The sequence below is a fragment of the Xylocopa sonorina genome, chromosome 7, assembly GCF_050948175.1.
Source record: "Xylocopa sonorina isolate GNS202 chromosome 7, iyXylSono1_principal, whole genome shotgun sequence".
NCBI lineage: Eukaryota > Metazoa > Arthropoda > Insecta > Hymenoptera > Apidae > Xylocopa > Xylocopa sonorina.
In genome coordinates, this window is record NC_135199.1 from 6532789 (window position 1) to 6553650 (window position 20862).

Sequence of the window (20862 nt, forward strand, 5' to 3'; positions counted from 1 at the left end):
GTACAGCCAGCGTGATCGATGATGTTGGTTGCAATTATCATTCTTCGATTTACTACAGACCGGTGATGGTGTGAATGACGCGCCCGCCTTGAAAAAAGCCGAGATCGGCATCGCTATGGGATCTGGAACCGCTGTAGCGAAATCTGCATCTGAGATGGTACTGGCTGACGACAACTTCTCTTCCATCGTCGCTGCTGTTGAGGAAGGACGCGCCATCTACAACAACATGAAACAGTTCATTCGTTACCTGATTTCTTCCAACATTGGTGAAGTCGTAAGGTTTGTACGCGGAGGCTTCAATGTCCGATGGATGCGAAACAGTGCAAGCAAGAAATTGTACGTTTTTTCCTGTGAATTACAGTATATTCTTGACTGCCGCCCTTGGTCTTCCCGAAGCTCTGATCCCTGTACAACTTCTGTGGGTCAACTTGGTCACTGACGGTCTTCCAGCCACTGCTCTCGGTTTCAATCCACCCGATTTGGACATCATGAGCAAGGTAATGTTGCCAATAGATGAATCGTTTAATTATGAAAATCAAAAAAATAATTATAATTCTACACATAACGTTACAGCCTCCCCGTAAAGCCGACGAATCTCTAATTTCTGGCTGGCTGTTCTTCCGCTACCTAGCTATTGGCGGATACGTAGGTGCTGCGACTGTTGGTTCGGCCGCGTGGTGGTTCCTTTACAGCCCGCACGGGCCGCAAATGAACTACTATCAATTGGTAATTGTGCTTTAGATATTATTTACCGAACGTTTATCGACAGTCGTGATAATTATTCAAATTGATCCGTAGACTCATCACTTGGCGTGCGTGGGCGGTGGCGAGGAGTTCAAGGGCCTTAACTGTAAGATCTTCACGGATCCTCATCCCATGACGATGGCTCTGTCTGTACTCGTAACCATTGAAATGTTGAACGCGATGAACAGGTAACGCCGTATGAACGAGAACACCTCTGTTTCTAACACGCTCGAATTTGTATTAATTTCTACTTTATTTTTTGTTTACTTTCAGTTTATCTGAGAATCAGTCTCTCATCACTATGCCGCCCTGGTCTAACATGTGGCTCATTGCCTCTATGGCTCTTTCTTTCACACTCCACTTTGTCATCCTTTACGTCGACGTCCTTTCGGTATATAACGATAACAACAAAAAAGAGAATTGTTGCTCGCACGTTATCTTTCCTTCTGCCAGAGTTGCTCCAACCGCGTTACGAAATAACGTCGATCATTTGCTTGTCTGTTTCAGTCTGTATTCCAAGTTACCCCACTAACGGGCGAGGAGTGGTTCACCGTAATGAAGTTCTCCATTCCAGTGGTACTTCTCGACGAAACCCTGAAGTTCATTGCCAGAAAGTTCACAGATGGTGAGAATCCACTTCACACAGTGCATTGGATCGTTCTTATGTGGGCTGTGTTCTTTGGACTATTAAGTATTTGTCCCATATAGAACGTCCGTGAAAACAGAAAACATTTAATCTAACAAACAGTGTTTTTCCTATGGAAAACATTTTTGCAACTGAGTTCTTGGACTTGCAATTGCATTTAAACGAAAGAAAAAAAAAGAGAAAAAAAAAGAAAGGGAAAAAAAGAAAGAAACCGAAGTTCTTCCCCGTTTGCCCGGGAAGCATCGAAGATAAGTTATTAATTGAAGTGCGTTTAAGTGAGATTTTAACCAGTTTGACTGTTGTGCATGGTGTTAGTACAACCAATACAGTTTTGCCAACCAAGGCCCACCATGCCCGCATTACACCGTACCCTGAGGTCGCTCTACAATCATATACATATATATATATATATATATATATATAATATATATTACGGGTTTCAGTGGCTTCGAGTGATGGGAAAAAGAGACCCCGCGCAATCAAAACAATTGTGATTGTTAAATTATTTTCTACGAGTGCCTTTTAAACATTAACTTTCCCTCCGCAACAACAACAAAAAGAAAAGAGAGAACACCCATCGATGTTTTTTCTAATCCTGTTACGTTGGTACACCTGTTCCTACAGCCACCATTTTGAACACACGGACACTGCATGACGCGCGAGCACAATGCACATCTGAACAACGCTAATTCTCTTTTTCTCCAATAATTTGTGATTACGTCGTTCGACTTTCTCAACAGTTGCACCTTACTGTTTCTATTCGTATTACACGTCTCTGACGATGTCTTAGCAGCACACGAACGAAATATGTATCTTATATTTTTTTTATTTTTTTATTATTTCTTTTTTATTCTTTTTTTTTACGTATACGTACATCGATGAGTATACATGTGTGAATTTTTGTTAGTAGACGAAAAGTAAGGCAACATGGATAAAGTCGTATACCAACACTTTTTAACAATTAGTTAAAACATCGACAGAACAGGGTATTAGAGAGCATGTTGCATTATATATTTTGCGGTAGTTCTATTTTTGGGCACTTGACTTTTCTAACGCACAGCAACACACACCACGTAATACGTTTTTTTTTTCTTTTTTTTCTTTTTAATTTAATTCATTTCTGAGAAAACGATCTTAGGTATACTAAAATTTCCTTTTTTTAATTTATTTTTCACTCTTTTCTCCCTCTCTATCTCTCTCTCTCTTTCACTCTATCTATCTGTCTGACACTAACCGCTTTCGTTGTTGCTTATTTCTCTAAAAAATTGGTTATTGTTCGTTAATCCCCAGCATTCGGAGTGTCCGCTTCGATCGAGACGTCAAAGCTGGAACTGCCTGATCCGTTGCTGAAATGTCAACGCAGAGATTGTGCATGAACTACAGAAATGAATGGATCTCACTTGTTCTCAACCCGTCTAATACTATGTCTTCCTTCCTCCGTAGACGAATAACTTGCATGCACAACTGTATTACCAACGGTACATCCCTCAACTAAACAAACAAGGAAAAGAAAAGAAAAAAAAATGAAAAAAAAAACAATATTCACCTCGTAGAACGAATCACTGTCAAACGGTTAACAACTCCTGCTGTGCTTCACGCCCATCTCCCCGATCGTTCCACGTTGCTCGCGATCTTACTAATCGCTCGGTATTCAGTCTGTTTCGACAATGACTTAACTTCGATCTGTGTACAGGTAATACGAGCAATAGTTTCTTATCTACACGTACTACTACCATGTATTTAATATCTGTTGTTCGAATACGTTTGCACGGCAGGATCATTCTAACATTGTTGCACCTTCATTGCATCCACTCTGTTACCTTCACGTGTACCTCAATTGGGTGTGACTTTACACAAATCCGAACGATCAACACCACGCAACAGATTTGTAATAATTCACTAATTCATCGGACACGGACCGCGGGGGCCACGCGTGTGTAAGATACGAATAAGGAGCATTGAACACTACAGATAAGTCACCTCTTGCGGTTCGTATCCATGCCGTGTTAATCTTCCCCATCCCTTACAGATGGTGGTCTGAGAGAGCGAGGACGCTCGATCAGGAGGCGCATCTTTGTTCCTATCGCGGACGGTGGCTGGACAGCTTGCTCTTCGACCATCCGAGACACTTTCTCATTACAGTAAATTACAAGTGAACAGTAGTTCAAATTTTGTACAAGGTGAAACTAAATTCCTAGGTGTTCAAGCAATGTTCGATAAATTGACAAACTGGTCATCGCGGATTACTGTAATGGAAGAGTTGAAGCGAATTGTTGAGCAATGCTTAAAGAAGTGGAACGTGGTCCAGCCAGTTGTCTGAAAGAACTGTACAACTTCACCTGTAGATACCTTCACCTCGTCTTCTTCTTCTTCTTCTTCTCTTACGTGTCTCCGTTGTTACTTAACGATACATAGAAAATTGCTCTAGCATCGAGCGAGGCCTCGACTTCAGACCCACCATCGCGTACACACACGCTGTATATTATACACGCGCCACATGCGAGAGAAAGAAACGAAGGATTCGGTATCGTCACGAGTATACGTGGGTCTTTTTAACGCATCTAACTCCTGTCTCTTAGTCATTTCTCTCATTCGGGGTTTTATAAGTCGTACGATATTAGGAAGATACGAGGACAATGTCGTTCGAGGGTCGTGTTTTCAGTTTCTTTTTTTTTTTTATTATTGTACGCTGAGTTAGGGCGAGAAATAGGGCAAGTATAAAAAAGAAAAGAAGAAAAAGAATGGCCGACCGTTTCTCTCGACCGCGTGCAAACGCAACAAGACTGACGATGTGGTCAGGAGGAGCGGTTCGCGTACATTTTTTTCTTTTTTTTGCGTTCGTAGAACACGAGAGGCGAGTTTGTTCCCTCTCGCGTCTCTTTATATACAATTTCTTTTCCGTTCTGTGTCCACCGTTCGCTCGACGCGACGAGTGCATAATTAATTTAATTTCTGCGTAAAGCAGCGTCGGTACGCAGTGTTACGCGTCTAGTGTAATATATATAAATATACATATATATATTAATTATCGGTTAGGACGTGATACTACTTTGGTATGGGCATAACTAAACTTAATCAGACCCGTGAATCAGTGAAAAATCAGGGGGGGAAAAAAAAATGAAAAGAGTCCGCGATGAATACGATTCGTTGCGTACGCGTATCCTACGTGCATGGGGGCGCAGAGCGATGGGTGCGTACGCTCGAACACCCTAACGTTACGCTTTTGTTTGATTAGTTTCTCTTTTTTCTGTTTCTCTCCTCCCTTCTGGAACGTGCCGAAACACCCACTAACTTGTGCGTTTTTTTGTTCGAGAAGTAACGCAGTCTACACTTTTGTACAGCGAGAGCGATTAAGTCGATCGGTCGCGTATTGGCACGAGCATCCTCGCCGATTCCTGCGCGATCGCGCGGTCCAGACATTAAATTACCGACGAACGCGCGATCGACGAGGAGAAAAACGAGTCGTTCCCTCGAATTCAGTCGTCCTGTCGGCGCAGTGATATCGCGAGGATCGCGGTGCCAGTACCATTAGCGAAAAATAAAACGAGAATGCAAAATGAAAGAAAGAAAGAAAAAAAAAAAACGAAACGGTCCGACAGCACTTCAACGACGCTCAATAAACGTTGACCAGAGAAATTCTTTCTTGCGTTTCACTCGACGTTTCGAACGTTTGTAAGTACTATTTGACGTGTTGGTGTGGATTGTGTTCCCTTTTTTCTTTCACTTCTTCTTTACGTTTTTCATCTTCCCTCTTACCCCTACGTGTCTCTCGTCCGTCTCTTCGCTCTTCGACGGAAGACCCGCGTGGAAACGAAGAGGTCGAGGAGCAGGGCAGAGAGAGTGCCATCGGCGAAAGTGAAGGCGAACGAAGCGGTCAGCGAGCGATCGATCCGTGATCCGCATCCGGTGGACGCGATCCGCGATCCTCGTAAACGTTCGAGCGTATATCTTCTTGGATCGTCGATCGAAAGAGAAAATTATTTTGGAACTCCACGGAAATGTCTATTTTCACCTACGCCCATCCCTTAGGCATCCTCGAACCCTCTGCCATCCGAAGAAGATATAACTCGAAACGAATCAACTGAGAATTGAAAAAGAAAGAAATAGAAAAAACGAAGAAGAAGAACTAGAGAAGAGTTACCAAACGTTTCGCTGTTCTCGCAGTCGTGGATCACGGAAAGGCTCGCTGAACGCTTCGATTGGCGTAATTTAAAACGATAGAGCTACGATGATGAAACCACAGTCGCATCGTTCGTGCAGGAAGTACCTATTTCTAATGATAATAAGATAATAAGAATAATAATAATAATGATTAATAACTTATAATAGAGAGTGCGATTACATTGAATGAATCTTTTTATTTTCTTTTTTTTTTAACGCATACTATCATCGCCACAGACGCACGTTGTGACCAGCCACGGTGTGATTATCCTAATCAATCAGACGCTGATGGTCTTAACAAGTAACCGGGGCGAGATTCGAGGTCGTGCGCGTGAAACGATGGACGAACGATCACGAATCATTTGTAGAATCGCGAGTGAATAGAAAACAAAGAAAAAAAAAGAAAAAGAAGTAACAGTTTAGATATACACGTACGATCGACGATTGTAAATTAGCGTACGTTTTAAAGGACACGCCGGTTAATTTATAGGCGGCAAAGCATTTTTACGCGCGCACAGCGGCTGAACAAATATTCGCGAATCGTTGATTTCCATCGAAAATATTTTCCTCGTGACAACCAGCCGGGCGCGACACTTTATTTATACCAGAACAATCTGTAACAATGTAGCTTCTTTTCATTTTTTCGAGGAACCCAGTTATTTTAGAGCGAGAGTGGTCGTCGCAAAATTTTGTTATCCTATTTTTTTTTTTTTTTTTAGTATCAACGTAACAGTTTCAAGCATTCAACTTAACGAACTATCGTTTGACGCCTTCGTTCGAATTCTAGAAATTTTTCTTGATGGTCGTGATTTAAAAGGAACTTAGACTGAACGTACGACATTTACATTTGTATAACGTGTAACAGAGTCGCAGAATTCGAATAATTGCACGATCACGACGCACTGAAGAATATATTGTCGATGGGGATCGGTGAACACCGCGAGTAAATTCTTCGGTCGCTGTAGATCGCAGGAATCGAGATCGGAAGGCATTGATCGCATCGCGGCTACGATTCGTCTCCAAAGCAATTCGTTAATCGACGGTACGACTCGAAATGCGTTGTAATAAACGAAGAGAAACAAGGTATGATGTGTCACTAATGCGTGTTCGAAGTTTCAATGATCGGCCTATGACTAGAAAAAGCTAGAAGTCGCTCGACGTGGTACGGTGTTGCCATGATCGAGCGTGGCGTGTACGAGCATCGAACACTCAATACAATATGAACCGTGATTTAAGTGTTTTGCTGTCCAGTTTGTCTCCATTCACACCTGCGACTACGTTACGCCTCCCCTTTTTCTCACTTGCTCACTTTACTCCCCGTCTCTTCTGATTCTCTCGCTCTTGTATCTTATCCCTTTATTGTACTGCGACCACCATTTTGCGGTTAAATTTGCTAGAAATTTTTCTGTCACTCTGCAATATCTTCACCTTTCGCTTGAGATCCTGTGAAGGTGATTGCTTCTGTGCTATCTTCTGAAATATTGTTTAATTGAAGATCGATGCTTGCAGAGAAATTTCTATCATCGTTAACTACCAAATCTACCTGGATCAGAGAATTTTCCAGGCTCTCCTCTTCTAGAAGCACACGGTTCAATTCAGTTCAACATCGAGCGAATTGAACGGTGTCAGTTACCACTAAAACAGTATTAACATTGATTCAAGAGATCAGTTCGATCGAATTGGATTCGCATTATACTTTGCGTTCGCTCGCCTCATTAACAAATCAGCTTTACGAGAAATCGTCAAAAGGACCTGACACTCATCGGCGTTCGTTCGTGGAGCCGGAAGCGGAACCAGGCTCGAAACCTCCATCCATGATACGAAGCTCGAAACCAGCCCACTGCCATTTCGCGCTCTGTTATATACGCCATCATCATCATCGGCCATTCTGTGTCCCTTCCGGAGTTGTTTGAAACATTCTTTTGCATGCGTCCTCTATGGATGAAAAAAAAACGAGACGAGAACGTGTAAGAAAATAAAAAAGAAAGAAAAAAAAACAGAATTAAGTACCAAACACCAATATAACTGTCGTGTTAGCCTGGAATGAACGAAAATACAAAACTGCTCCTAATCATGAAGAAGTTGACCCCGACACACGTTTTTTTTTTTGCTAACTCCTGCCTGCTGGTGTGTGAAAACTATTCAGTCACAGAGCAAAGACCGACGTGGAGGAGAATCTAGCCCCGATCGTGGACGAACCAGGTAACGGTTTTACTTTTTCTCCATCTCGTTCTTCTATCAGCTGATATACTCTGATTATGTCCCCGTTTTACCCATAGATGAACGCCCCACGACACACGACTCGATGTTCCAAGACCAATTACTGCGACACGCACAATAGATACGAAGAGATACCATTTTTTCATAGCGAACTTTACTCGATTAGAACGATTCGAGCGATTTAACTGCTTTTTTATTAGAGACAGCGAGTTTTTGATACACAAGTAGCTGGCTTTTGGCCCCAAGATACTTTTTTTTTTAGTTTGCTGTTCCCATTGACTGCTGAGTAGAACATTTTTTGGGAAATTGGCTTGCATCTTTTGTGGTAAATGATTTCTAGTCGAACGCATCTCGTGTCAATTCACGAAACTCATTTTGAATATAATTCGATACTCTTCTACTTTACATAAACCACGAATCAGCCTTCGATCTAACACAGAAATTAATTCCACTAAAAAAGAAGCAAAAAAAAAAAAAAAAAATTAGAAAGCCGCAATTAACAAAACTTGCCAAGGTGCTAAGAAAATTCACGCGATGCGTTAACAGAAAAAGAGACTGCCACGTAAACGCTCGAAACATTCCGATTAGACGATCCAACTATAAAAAAAACTCTCGATTCGAACTGGATGACGCACTGACCGAAATCACACGATCCTCTCTACTGGTTCTTAATAATCGAGAGATAGAGAACAGAAAGAACAGGAAACGAAGGAACAGCGACGATACGTCCCGTGGTCATAAACGTGTCCGCCATCCGAGGAACACCTGTCGAATTCGCGACGGCTCGTTCCTCGCCGATCGATTTCCTCTTGATTAATCGATGTTACGTGTGATATGCTTGCAGTGGCACCGCCAGTGACGCCGCCGAAATAAACCTCGGGAACGCGGTAGGACGAAACTCGACACCAGTCCGGGCACAGAGAAAACAAACCGTCAGAATGGCACTTAAACAACACCCACCCAACCAACCACCCGCAAGCAGACCGTTGGGATCGAGCCGGAAATAACTAGAAAAATCGATTCAAAGAGAACAAACAAACAAAAAAAACCTACAAAAAACAGCAAAAAAAAAAGAATTAATAATACGTTTTAAACACACGAGATCGCATCAGACACACCGCCGACACTACACACACGGACACGTACAAACACGCACACGCACACAGGGCTACACACAGAACACAGGAGAGGCGCAGTATATATATATATACATAGGTATACAAAGAAAAGGAAACAGAGGCGAACGAAAGTAGGAAACGATCGGGATGGCCGCGGTTTTTTTTTCGTTTGAGTGGTGTGTATCGTTGGTAGAACGAGTATGGCGAGAATTTCAGTGTCTGGATCGTCTCTATAACGGGTGAGAGACCGTCACCTCCGTTCGACGCGTCTAATTTCCTAACGGAAGGTTCGCTGTGCGAAAAGACAAAGCGTGGATCGTTAACTTGGACTTCGAATTGGTCCACGATGGCCATATGCGAGCCATAGTTGTTCGATCTAAGTAAAATACCGTCTTGAGACCTGGTTCGAGCAGTGAAGAAAGCTGCGAAGCGTCTCGCCATACTCGTTCGACCGATTCTGCTCAATTGTAGTGATCGCGCCCTGTTAGAAGGGCGTTCAGGGAAAAGGGGGGGTACTCGTCGTCCAGGGCGGTGTTCGCCATCCGCGAGCGTTCTTTTCGGCTAGGAACGAGAACTGAGAAGCAGAGAAATCGAGAGAGAGTAAAGAGGGAAGAGCGAATGGTCGGTCGTGCACCATCGAGATTCTATGCTTCGAGAATCCAGAAAGGTGACTTAAGAAGTTATCTCGCGGCGGCATCGGGAACTCACAGACAGAAAGAGAGAGAGATAGAGAGCTAATGCGAGCGTCTGATCGGAGAGCAACCGTTACGTGCCACGCTTACCTCGAAAGAAAGCTGTGCGCGACACGTTCGAAATGAGAAATCGAATCGAAAGGGGGAATCGAACTAATCGATGTGTGCCTGTGTTATGTTACAGTAAGCGAGACGGTGGTCGACAAGTGGGGCTAGGCTTGGTCCCGCTCTGCGACGCCACGCGTGGTACCAGAGAACTACCGCAAATGATCGATCTAATTAATTGAAGAGAGTTACAAATGAACGACGATACCATTAAGAAAAACCGTAGGGAAAAAGAAGCGAGCGCAGAATGGATCTCCTGGATGTGTTTCGACGAGATCTTAGAGTACTTCGTGGGACAGACGAGGACGCGTACAGTCGATGAGGAAGAGTTAACAGAGAAGGGAACGTTAAATTCGTATGATTTCTAGCGGCGATGATTTCGAGACCGCTCCAGCGACGCGGAAGGGAGACGATGGATCCACCACCACCCACCTGTCGCGTTCTACGCCATTTCTTGGCTGACTTCCGCGCGCCACGCGCTGCCGTCGCTTTTCCGTTTCATCCACGCGAAATTGTTCTTCGCTCTCCGCGTAGAGCGATGCTTGTTGTCGCGACCGTGTCGTCGGTGAACGAGGCACTATCGCGAGATGGAAATCGAAATCGAGACTCAATGGACAAGATCAGATACGCAGAGAATGGTAACAGATACATTCTTGGAGCTTTGGTGTTTCGTGCCAGAGCTGGTCAAGAGCGTCGTTTCCTCTGTTTAGAATGGAACAAACACTCACTAATTTCTGTCAATATCGGTAGAGTTTCTTCTGACGTAAGCTTCTCGCTTTACTCGTAGCACTCTACTTTTTTTGTTTTTTTCTTGTTTCGATCAAGCGTATTCTGTTAACCGTGGAATCGTTGATTTGTTAATTTTGCCAGGGAACTTGCTGTTACCATTTGTTTCATACCTTTAACGTTTACTTCTCGATGGTCTCTCGTTTTGTCCATTTTAGTTTAGTTCCTCTCTCAGGCTTCTTCCGCTGAGTTTTATTAATCTCCTTTCTTTGACTTTTTTTTTATACAATTCTTCTCTCTAACTACGCGCTCTAATTACCTTTAAAAGACAGTTTATACTTGAGAAACGGAGGTAGAAAGTTTTTTCCTATTGAAAATTCGTGTAATCACAAATTTGATAATCGCGAACGAGCTCTATGCGTCTCTACGAGGATAGCAGATACGATACTGACGTCAAGCTCGTCAAGCTCAGCCTGTCTTCCCTTATACAATTGTTGAAGCTCTTCCGGTTGGAGCGATTTCTCGACGAAGAAGAAAACCGGACGCATCGGATTTCACGGACGACGAAGAAACGGAACCGACGAGGAAGCGCGCCGTTCCAAGCTTCTCGAAGAAGCGCGCACGCGGAACCGGAAGCGGCGGGTGAAACGGTGAAACCAGCGTTGGAGAATCGAAGCGGGCATTATCTACCTCCCTTTCGTCGTTGGATCGAGTGGTACACGTTTCTCGGCAGGAAAGAAAAGGAAGAAGAGAAAAATCTAAAAAACCAGGACGAACGAAACGATGAGAAAAGTGTTTTCTCGTCGGTGACGTAACTTTCAACGGAGGCTTCCGGCGTCTGATCGTGGTCCCCTCGTTCGCGATGATGATTTGCTTCTGTAGAAAAGGGTCGAACGATCGCGGAAGCCTCCGGACGCTCGCGAAACTTGCGCCACCAATGAGAACGCGAGAGGAGGGGAATAAATGGGATTAGAAAATCGAGGGGTTGGGGGGAGAGGGAAAAATGAAAGAACAAACGTCGACGAAGCTCGCGAGAATCGAACTGTTGTACATAAGAAGAATTGAAGTAAAACACAGAAACATTAAGTAACGAAGAGATATTGCGTTGTCGCGCGCTACGTTTAAAGAGAAATAATTATTATAATTATATATATATTATTATGGTTATATAAGAGACATTAAATATATATATACATATATTTTTTTCTTCGTGAAGAAAGCGCACAGACAGTCGCGGGGGATGGCGAACGAAGCGCGTCGATCGGACGGACGCCTTGGTCGAGCGAGAAGGATTCCGAATCGACGACCACGGTCACACGGACACGTATACACACACGGAGAACCCCCTGTGCTTTTTCTTTACCGCCCGCGTTTCCTGATTTCGAGTTTAGCGGTTTTTATTGTTAAGACGGAATTAACTGCCTGTGAATATTCTGATTGTTAGGAAGAAATTATTTTTTTTCTGTTACCTCGATTCCGTTTTCTTTCCTCATCTGTCATCGTCGAACGACCTGTACGAGCGATGATATCTTTCGTTCCCGCCCATCGCGAGCTCCTTATCTGTAATCGTTAAAAAAAAGAAACTGTCGTTCCCCGTTTCACTTCCAGTTTTTTTAAGACTGACCACGAGTCGCGCGTGTATATTCTCCCCTCGCTTCTGAAAGCAACGTTGGACTGTTCGATCGAGTGACGTAACTGGCGATACGAAACTGCGAAATGCTTCCTTTCTCATTTCAGTTTCGCTGAATCCTTGTTTCTTATCACTTGTTTTTACTTCCTCGCACGTAACGCGGGATTCGAGTCGGTTTACCTTCGCTGTCTGTGCCAGGAGGGGCAGCCAGCCGTGTGGTTGTTGCTAATTTTTTTACCTGAGATTCTCTTTAACGAGTGATACGCTACTGGCCGCGTTAGAACCTGGTGTGAATGTATATTCGTTTTAATATATCGAACAATAAACTTGATTCCTGTTTTAAAGAGAGTGTCGCGACACTTTTGAGGGAGAACTCGAAGGATCCGAGGGGCGATCCCCTTTGCAATCGTTTGGCTCGGTTAATAGCAACGCGTAGAAATCGCTTGAACCCTTTCACGGTGTAATAGAATAAGAGATTCTACAGATTAGATAAGGAGAGGTTTTTTAAATATTTGCTATTCTTTTTTAATTCGATGTATCGTTCCCATGTATACGATTTAGGGTGTAAAGCTTGCAACGCCACTGTCGATGGCTTTGGCTACACTGTGAAAGAGTCGAGCGGAAATAGTTCGAAATAGTTTCTCTCTAAGGATTTTAAATATTAAACACTGTTTGCTCATAAATCGTAATTAACTACGTGGCGATAAGCGAGACTAGGTTGGTGAACATTTCTGGCTGCTCGCGTGAACGAGTCATTGGTTCGTCGATTCAGAGATAACCGATGATCGAAACAACCGAGTCGTCGATAGTAAAATACACTCAATGACGCCATTTGACGATATTGAAACAATTCGTTTCGAGTTGTTCGATCTTTAAACTGTTCTATCTCCTCTTAATATCTCTCTATGAATATCTTCTACGTATCGACACCTTTAAACGCTTTCTAAGACTACCTTTCGACTAGCGATTAAAAGCTTTGCGTAAACCTTGCGAGATCCATCGTACGGAACAGGAATAGTTGAATTTGTTATTACACTAAAAGTAAGTTAAGCGCGTTGTTGCAGTATTTATTAGAAGAGGGAAAAGAACCTGAAAGGATGACAGTAAAATGATCTGGTAATTCTTCCGTAGAAAGGAACGATCGTGTTGCGAGGAATGATCGTTGGTGTTTCTTCTTCTCACGACGATATCGAAGGACGTTGCCTAATCATTCTCGCTCGATTCGTCCAGGTCGAGGCACGCTTGGAGACGCTTGGTTCTCTAATTCTTCTAAGAACGGCGACAGATCTTGCGTTATTTTTAATGTTGTACGTGAACGACTCTGTACGAATAAAGGTTTGGAAGTAATGGAGTCGGTGGTCACCATTGATCCTAATTTTCCAGTAAAACTGACGTCTGTCGTTGCAGCGATCGAGTAAACGATTCACTACGTTGTCTGGCATTTTTTTCTTCTTTTTTTTCACTTGGAAAACGCTCATCGCGTCCAAGAATAAGATCCGCAGAGGAACCAATATGGCGTCTGGTTACGTTTTACAAATGTATGGAACTGAATAGATTTTAATTTAGAATTTGATTACGGGAATTTGTGATCGATGGTTTTAAAAAGGAAGAGATCAGTTTGTTTTTTATAAAAATCTCTATTTCTAGCAGCTCTATGAAGATATCACATTGCACGTTTCTTAATTAACGATCTACACCATCTCGCTCTTCGACCTCAACCTCTCGACCACTCATTCGTTACACGTACGCTTCCAATAAAAATTAACAACTATACAACGATCGTTCGCGATACTCCTACCAGCTACGCGAAGCGAGTAAGCACCGTTAATCGAGTAACGCGGTCAATCGGGTTCTCCAACGTGGAATTGAAGAATGGAACGGTCGACAAGGAAGGTGTTAACTCGTCGGTAACTCCTTCACAATTTCTTGTACCCGTTGGTTGTACAACTCGCGTATTTCCTTGATTGGTTTTATCAGATAAATTGGTACATCGTCGTCCCGCCTCTGCAACAAATTATTAACGATCGATCACTTCGTAGGATTACTTGGAGAACTATTTTCATTGATCGTGTACGTTCGATCGTTCATTCCAAATTGGTAATGAACTTTTAACGTTTCCTCGTCTGTTCTTGGACTCGTTCAATTCGTATATTCGTATATTTTAACGTATCTGCAAGTAAATTGTGAGGACTCAGTATTTTTACCTGGAACAGAACCTCTCCTTCGAAGTCCACCAGCTTCTGCTTCCTAGCTCTCAACAGAAGACCCACGCATTTGTTGCTGATGTGAGTGTAAATGTTGAACAAATCGCCAAACGTGATCGCGATGATCTCTGGTTGGTCCCTGCACGGTGTGCCCTCGTCGTGGATGATCTGACAGAGTTCGAACACCTCTTTCATGATGTGCACCGCGGCTTTGCGGCCACGGATGTCCGTCAAAGAACCAGCCTGTGGTCTGAAATCATTCGAATACAGGATTATTTTATTGTATTTATTTTTATAATTTATTGTACATTTTACTAGTTTTATTCTACATTTTATTATAATTTCTTTTATATTTCCCTCTTTAGAGTTAAGAGAGAGAAAGGTATATAAGAAAGCTATAAGAAAGAGTGAGACAGATTTTATCGACCCTGCTCTAGAACCCCTAGTGACATCTCTGTGAAGAGCACTGAAACTATTGCCCGCCAAGTTTCAGTGCTCCTCCAAGAGATGGCGTTAGTAGTCTTCAGTAGTTCACTTCGCTGTCGATAACGCTGTGCGACCAGTTTGAGCACTTTTTACAGAGATAGCGCCATAGGTTCTAGAGTAGGGTGGGTAACATCTGTCTCACTCTTTCCTATAGCTTTCTTATATATCTTTCTCTCTCTTACCTCTAAAGCGGCAGATATAATTTATCTTACACTTTCTATTCAATGAAAATTATAAATTTCTTTATTTAATCAACAGTACTCTAAAATTCTGTAATATACAGGGTGATACACTACTCACATCTATACAGCTGTAAGTTTTACAGCTGATATTACACCTGAGAAGCAAGTAAAAATTTCACATAAACCTAGGTCTGATTTGCAAGAATAGTAGAGAATTTTCGTTGAAACGATACAGGGGTGAGGAGTGGAGTCCTTTATGTAGATTTTTGTAGGCATGAATACTGCAGCGAAACAGCATAAAGCTGGAGCTGGGATGTCTATAATTCGACATAAAAAAATAGTTCTTTCATCGGTCTTAGCAAGCAGGGAGTTCTGGTCATGGCCAGAAATATTGGACTTAAGAAACCATACCTGTCACTCAAGAGAGCCCTACAAGAGTGTGGTAGTCTCTGGCTTGGGATGCAGAGAGTATTGTTGGGTCTCTTGAGCGACAGGAATGGCTCACTGGTAAAATAGAGATTATTATAATAGCAAATCTATTGCTCTTTTCAATATTGTTTGTCATTTTCTTGTAGGACTTATAGTTTGGAGGGTGCGATCAATAATATGAAAAAGAAATCCCAATTTTCTCTGCCATTTTTGCAAATCGGATCTAGGTTTATATGAACTTTCTTGTTGCTTTCGAGATGTAGTATCAGCTGTAAAAATTTGTCACACGAGTAGTGAACCAGAAATAGTAAATTCGTAAAAACCATTTTCACCAATTTCATTTCTCTATTCGTTTGATCATTGATTAAACTCACCTGCCATACTCTTCCTTCGAGAACTTGCGTTTCTCGATATTCAGACCGGAGGTGAACGGGTTCTTGCTCTGTTTATCTTTGTGCTTGTTCGCATACTGGTTGAACATCGCCACTTTGTCGCTGAGTGATTCCTGAAACGTCGAGACAACCATTATCATTTCGAAACTAACATTAACAGTACAAAAACATCAACAACGCCAATGAAACACCGAATGAACGCGAGTTAATTAAATAAAACACCTTCGCAACAGAAATTAATGTAAATCGCGCAGCGTTTAGAGGCTGGTAAGAAGAATGGCGAAAGGAATGGAGGAAAGTCGAGCGAGGACTGGCCTCGCGTAGTTGGAACCAACGCTGGGGCTTCTGATCCTCTTAGTCTAGCTGTGAAAGCATTCGTCACACGTAATCGTGAAAGCAGCTTCGATATATATATATATCGTCTCTGGCATTCGTTTACTCGTTAAATCATTTATACCTCCAAACGAGAATTAATCGACTTTAAGGAATCTGCATTTTGCAAAATACGTTCAACCAATGTTGGATTTCAATTTCTGTCCAAATTTTACTTTGAATTATATAAAGAAATGTTGGAATATAATGTTCTAAAGAAGGACCACTTACATCCATGAAGAGGCTGATGGAAAACACAGTTCGTATCGAAAAACTGTTCGAAAATGTCAACTTGGTGAGTGCTACTGTTCTGTTACCGACGCGCTCTGGTTCCTACGAAGGACTGAGGATTTTCAAGCGAGAGTTGCGACCGCAACAGTGTCATCTAATCAACGATGTTGGACGGTGGCCAAGCTGGACCATTTAAAGAGCGACCCTGGCCATAAAAGACACCTGGATGGCATCCTGACAAATTCTCGCCGCGACTACCGCGCGCGATACGACACGTGAATTCGTTTTCGCGAATCGAGGAAAACGATCGCACTACCGAATAGCAATCTTTTCAATTACGCTTGATGGATCATATTTGCTTCTGTCTGCTTCTTAACAAAAATCTAACAAGATTGATAATCTAAAACGAGTTCAATGTAAGTCAGATGAAGCCAGAGTTTTTTTATTTTCTGCGATGAATTGAAATTTATAAGAAGAGAAATATTAGCTTATGAAACAGTAATAATAAGAATAATTACGCTTAATGGATCATATTTGCTTGTGTCTGCTTCTTAACAAAAATCTAACAAGATTGCTAATTTAAAACGAGTTCAATGTAATCCAAATGAAGCCAGAGTTTTTTTATTTTCTGCGATAAATTGAAACTAATAAGAAGAGAAATATTAGCTTGCGAAGCAGTAATAATAAGAAGAATAATAGTAATTATTAAATGGTAATTAAGGACAAGAAAGATAGCCAAGAGAGCGTGGAACAAGCAGAACCGAATAAAACTGTAAACAGCTTGATCAGTAGTAGATACGCGTCGCAGTCAGACAAGTTCACTGTCAAGGCCGCAGCCAAAGCAGTCCCTCATGCACGTCCCAAAACCAAATAGTCCAGCGTTCAATACTTCTCGTGATACTCACATACATCATCGAAGACATCCTTCAGTCGCGGAATAAAACGAAGTTAATCAAGAGAAAAAGGAATATATCAAAAAGAAATCTGCTGGTACACCAAAACAACTAAGCGACCACGATTTAGGTAAACGTAATACTGTTTTGGTACGATCGAGGAATCGGAATAGCGATTCGTAGCCGGTGTTTCCCGCGCGTTCTCGTCGACTCGTCTCTAATGCAGCGTCGCGACGCCGCGCGTCTTTTTATAAGACGCCCTGGCCACGTCAAAAATCTCCCACCAGCCGATTACGCCGGTTCGAGATATTTGCCGCGTTTCCGTGCCAATTCCACGCGAGCGTCCGCCACCGGAAGTGACCATCCCTTCAGTTCTGTACGAGCTGTCGCGTTCTTTTGTAACCCCTTCAAGTATGCAACCGTGCGATTGATCTTCTTACTGACTCGAAATCCTCGAACTTACACGATCGTATGTAGCTCTTTTTACGATTTTTCCAGCAATAGCAAAGAAATTTCGATAAAGGTGAGGTTTTAGAGTGGTTCATGCGGATGTTGCGCGAAATGACAGAGGTAATAATAGGAACAACGGATAGTGATGGGTTTCGTAAGGTGCGCAGAGGTATTTTCGTTTGTCCAACTGAGTATTTTTGGCCTGGTCGATGGGCCTTGGACGGGGAGAGCTGTTCGTGGAGAATTGTTTGGAATCTCGCGGAGGCTGTTTGGAGAGAGTCGAGAGTATTGTTCGTGTGGGATGTGGTATGGTTTCAGGGGCGTTTATGGCTCTCGATCAATTCTGATTTAATTGATGATGATATTGTTAGTTAATGACGAGTAGTTTATGAAATTCGTGTTATGTCTTTCATCGTATGTCACTGTTATTAGGATAATTAGGGGTGACAGTAATATCTGTAGATTTAGAATTAAAATAGACGGTTGTTGAATGAATGAATGGATATAATATTAATATTCATGTAGGAGTGAAGATATCGCTTAATGAGCAGTTTTACTTTAAAATTTGCTACTTCCTGGAATATCAGGCTTCGAGGAAAATGCTTGCATCCGTCTAAAGGAGAAAATACGCAAACGTATCGAACCTTCATTTGCATCGATACGCGCTGATCGTTCTGCTAAATTTAAATGCCAGTATCTTTCTTTGGAATTCCAGTCGCCGCACATGGCCTTAATTTTGAGCGCTCGCTTGCCAAATTGGAGTTCTGTTGAACACGCAGTTCCTATGGCGCAAATGTCATGAAAGAAATAACATTTGCACTATTTTACTTGGTGAGCCATTATTGCTAAGGTCTTATCGATCATTAATTAATCGAAAGGTGCCAATCTTCAAAACATTGCATCATCTAAAAGTCTCTAAACGAGTTACTCAACAGAAGAAATAAACAAAACTCGAGTCCTGCAGTAGCATAATTGTTTTTTCCTTGGAAAACGAGATTTATCAGTGTCTTTTAACGCCATGTGACAACAATCTAATTGTCTTCTTTAATAATACTCGACACGTGTCCCGTTCGCGAGTCGTTAGCAGCCATTAAGCGTCTCCTTGGCATCCGAACGATCCTCGAGCGTCGTTTTCGATCCGATTCGGTGCTCGCATTATCGATAAAATCGGGCGGCGCTCAGAAAGTGGGCGAAAACGCGCGTGATCTGATTTATGCGCACCTTTAACGGCGGTCCCATGTCGGGTTCACCTCGTATATCTCCGTTTTTGTCAGTGACAAACCGTTTCTGGTTTCGAGTTAATTTCGGAGATAGGCGGACGCGTTCCTGCTCGTTAAGAGGGACACGTACTCGTGCTAGTTCCGGTGCCGTTTTGGCAACGGCTTCGCCCCAAGTATCTCCTAAATTGCCACGCGTACGTCGCGTGAAACCCGTGGTAATTTCGTGCTCGACGTTCCAGAGCGAATTATCACGAAACTCGCGTCCACGTGAGTTTCGTTTCGCGAGGAAAGAATTTAGAATAGAATCGAGCAAGCTTCTTCGTTCAGTACGTATAATATATATTGTTACGTCGATTGCCTTCTGATTTGTTTCTCGACTAAAAAAGATGTAAAATGGTATGACACTTTATTTTATTTTCGTTCGATTAGTCTTGCGAATTATTAGAATTCTATACGCGGACGATATTATTGATACACGACGGAAATAGTGGGATTAGTAACAGTTTTCCGCGGAAACCACGACCGTATAATTATAGCAGAGCAAGAAGGCTATATCCGGCTAGGCAGATACTCCAAGTCCTGCTATCGGAACTTTCTGTTACACGAGCAGAGTGTCCGTTTGCAACAGATGCCTTCTCCCGTTGCGAAGATCCAGTACACCAACTCGACTTCCTCCTCCCTCGAAATTAATCCCGATCGGACGCGGTTATCCGCGTCGACAAATTCACGCGATTAAACCAAATCCAAGAGGACGCGTATAAAATAGAGCTGTTTCGAGGAAACCATCGATTTCAAATCTTAATATTAAGCTAACTTCTACGATTAATAGACGAAGTTTATATGCCGTTAACTCTTTCGATAAACCACCCCAATAGTTCATAGAAGATAAACGAAGAAACCTAATTCTTCACCGCGGAATGAAACTCCAAAAACGTCGAAAGGATGCGTATAAAATAGAATAGTTCGAAGGAACCAACGATTTCAAATCTCAATATTATACTAACCTCTACAATTAATAGACGAAACTTATATGTCGTTAACCCTTTCGATGAACCATCTCAATAGTTCATAGAAAATAAACGAAGAAACCTTCTTCTTCATCGCGAAATGAAACTCTAGCCTCTTAGGCACTATGCTCCACTATAGTGGCTTTCGCGGATGTCATCTTTCTGTACGGATTTAAGAGTAAAGTAAATTGTTACAGTTAAAATGCGTGTATCATATCTGTAAGAAAAATTATAATATAATCATCAAGCACTTAATTCCAATGTACTCGTGTAAAGAACAGCATTATCCGTCACACATTGCAGTGCTGTATCATTTACACGTAATTCGCGTTAAACTCTGTCGTACAGAGAAACAACCGTGCCTAAGAGGCCAGAAACGTTCAGACAAATCGAAATTTTCCATCGAGACGAATCGCCCAAATTTCACGACGCGTGTTACAACCCTCGCGATCCTAGAACAGAGACGTATCCCCATCACTGACCAACGCAACGGGTCGCGAGTGAGTCACGAGCCTCGCCACTAAACAGTCGTCCCACGTAGCCGCGTACGACGATCCATCGGGATAACCGGGAATCTCTGACGCACCGACGATAAATTTAGTGCAACGTCCTCGATAGAACGCCGGGTGGCCCACGCGATCCGGAGGAATCCGCGTCGTCGTAGCCACCAGCCGTATCCTCGTAGCCACGAGGCGTTCATTGATCGCGCCCAGAGCAACGCAGAAGCCGATCTAATTCAGCGTTTCCGGCTGGGACCGGAGGTGCTCCTTTTACGGCTTCGCCAGCAGCCACCGTCCGTGACGGTGACGCGCGCCGCGACGGAAGAATGCTAAAAGAAGAATGGCTGAGGAACGCTTGGTACGCGACGCCCGCGTCTCGAGTATTTTGCGAGAATTTATGCGTTGTCTCTGCTGTCTCGTTTCTTTGATTCGTTCGCTGATTAATAGGAGAGAT

The 20862-nt window shown here is 42.7% G+C and overlaps 2 protein-coding genes across 8 annotated transcripts in view; one reads left to right on the forward strand and one right to left on the reverse strand.

Moving 5' to 3' along the window:
* The window catches only part of Serca (ATPase sarcoplasmic/endoplasmic reticulum Ca2+ transporting SERCA), a 43334-nt gene extending 31448 nt beyond the window's left edge, over nt 1-11886 (forward strand). For 3 of the 6 annotated variants that reach the window (XM_076898116.1, XM_076898118.1, XM_076898117.1), the window contains exons 8-14: nt 59-279; nt 362-497; nt 574-726; nt 799-932; nt 1018-1135; nt 1252-1369; nt 2681-2879. In XM_076898116.1, coding sequence (XP_076754231.1) covers nt 59-279; nt 362-497; nt 574-726; nt 799-932; nt 1018-1135; nt 1252-1369; nt 2681-2766 — 966 coding nt within the window. In that variant the 3' untranslated portion in view covers nt 2767-2879. Of the gene's footprint in view, nt 1-58; nt 280-361; nt 498-573; nt 727-798; nt 933-1017; nt 1136-1251; nt 1584-2680; nt 2880-8615 lie in introns of those variants that run through there. The other 3 variants (XM_076898121.1, XM_076898120.1, XM_076898119.1) reach the window with 3 other exon arrangements.
* Nucleotides 11887-13659: 1773 nt separating this feature from the next.
* Nucleotides 13660-17396, reverse strand: LOC143425380 (actin-binding Rho-activating protein). 2 transcript variants are annotated; one of them, XM_076898122.1, is made up of 4 exons: nt 17244-17396; nt 15718-15848; nt 14247-14496; nt 13660-14046 (listed from the first exon to the last, which is right to left on the reverse strand). In XM_076898122.1, exons 1-4 carry the CDS (start codon nt 17259-17261, stop codon nt 13939-13941), a joined length of 507 nt encoding a protein of 168 aa, XP_076754237.1. In that variant the 5' UTR covers nt 17262-17396; the 3' UTR covers nt 13660-13938. The 2 variants fall into 2 exon arrangements, with proteins under 2 accessions (XP_076754237.1, XP_076754238.1); XM_076898123.1 differs by lacking the exon at nt 17244-17396 and adding an exon at nt 16339-16495.
* Nucleotides 17397-20862: the final 3466 nt, after the last annotated feature.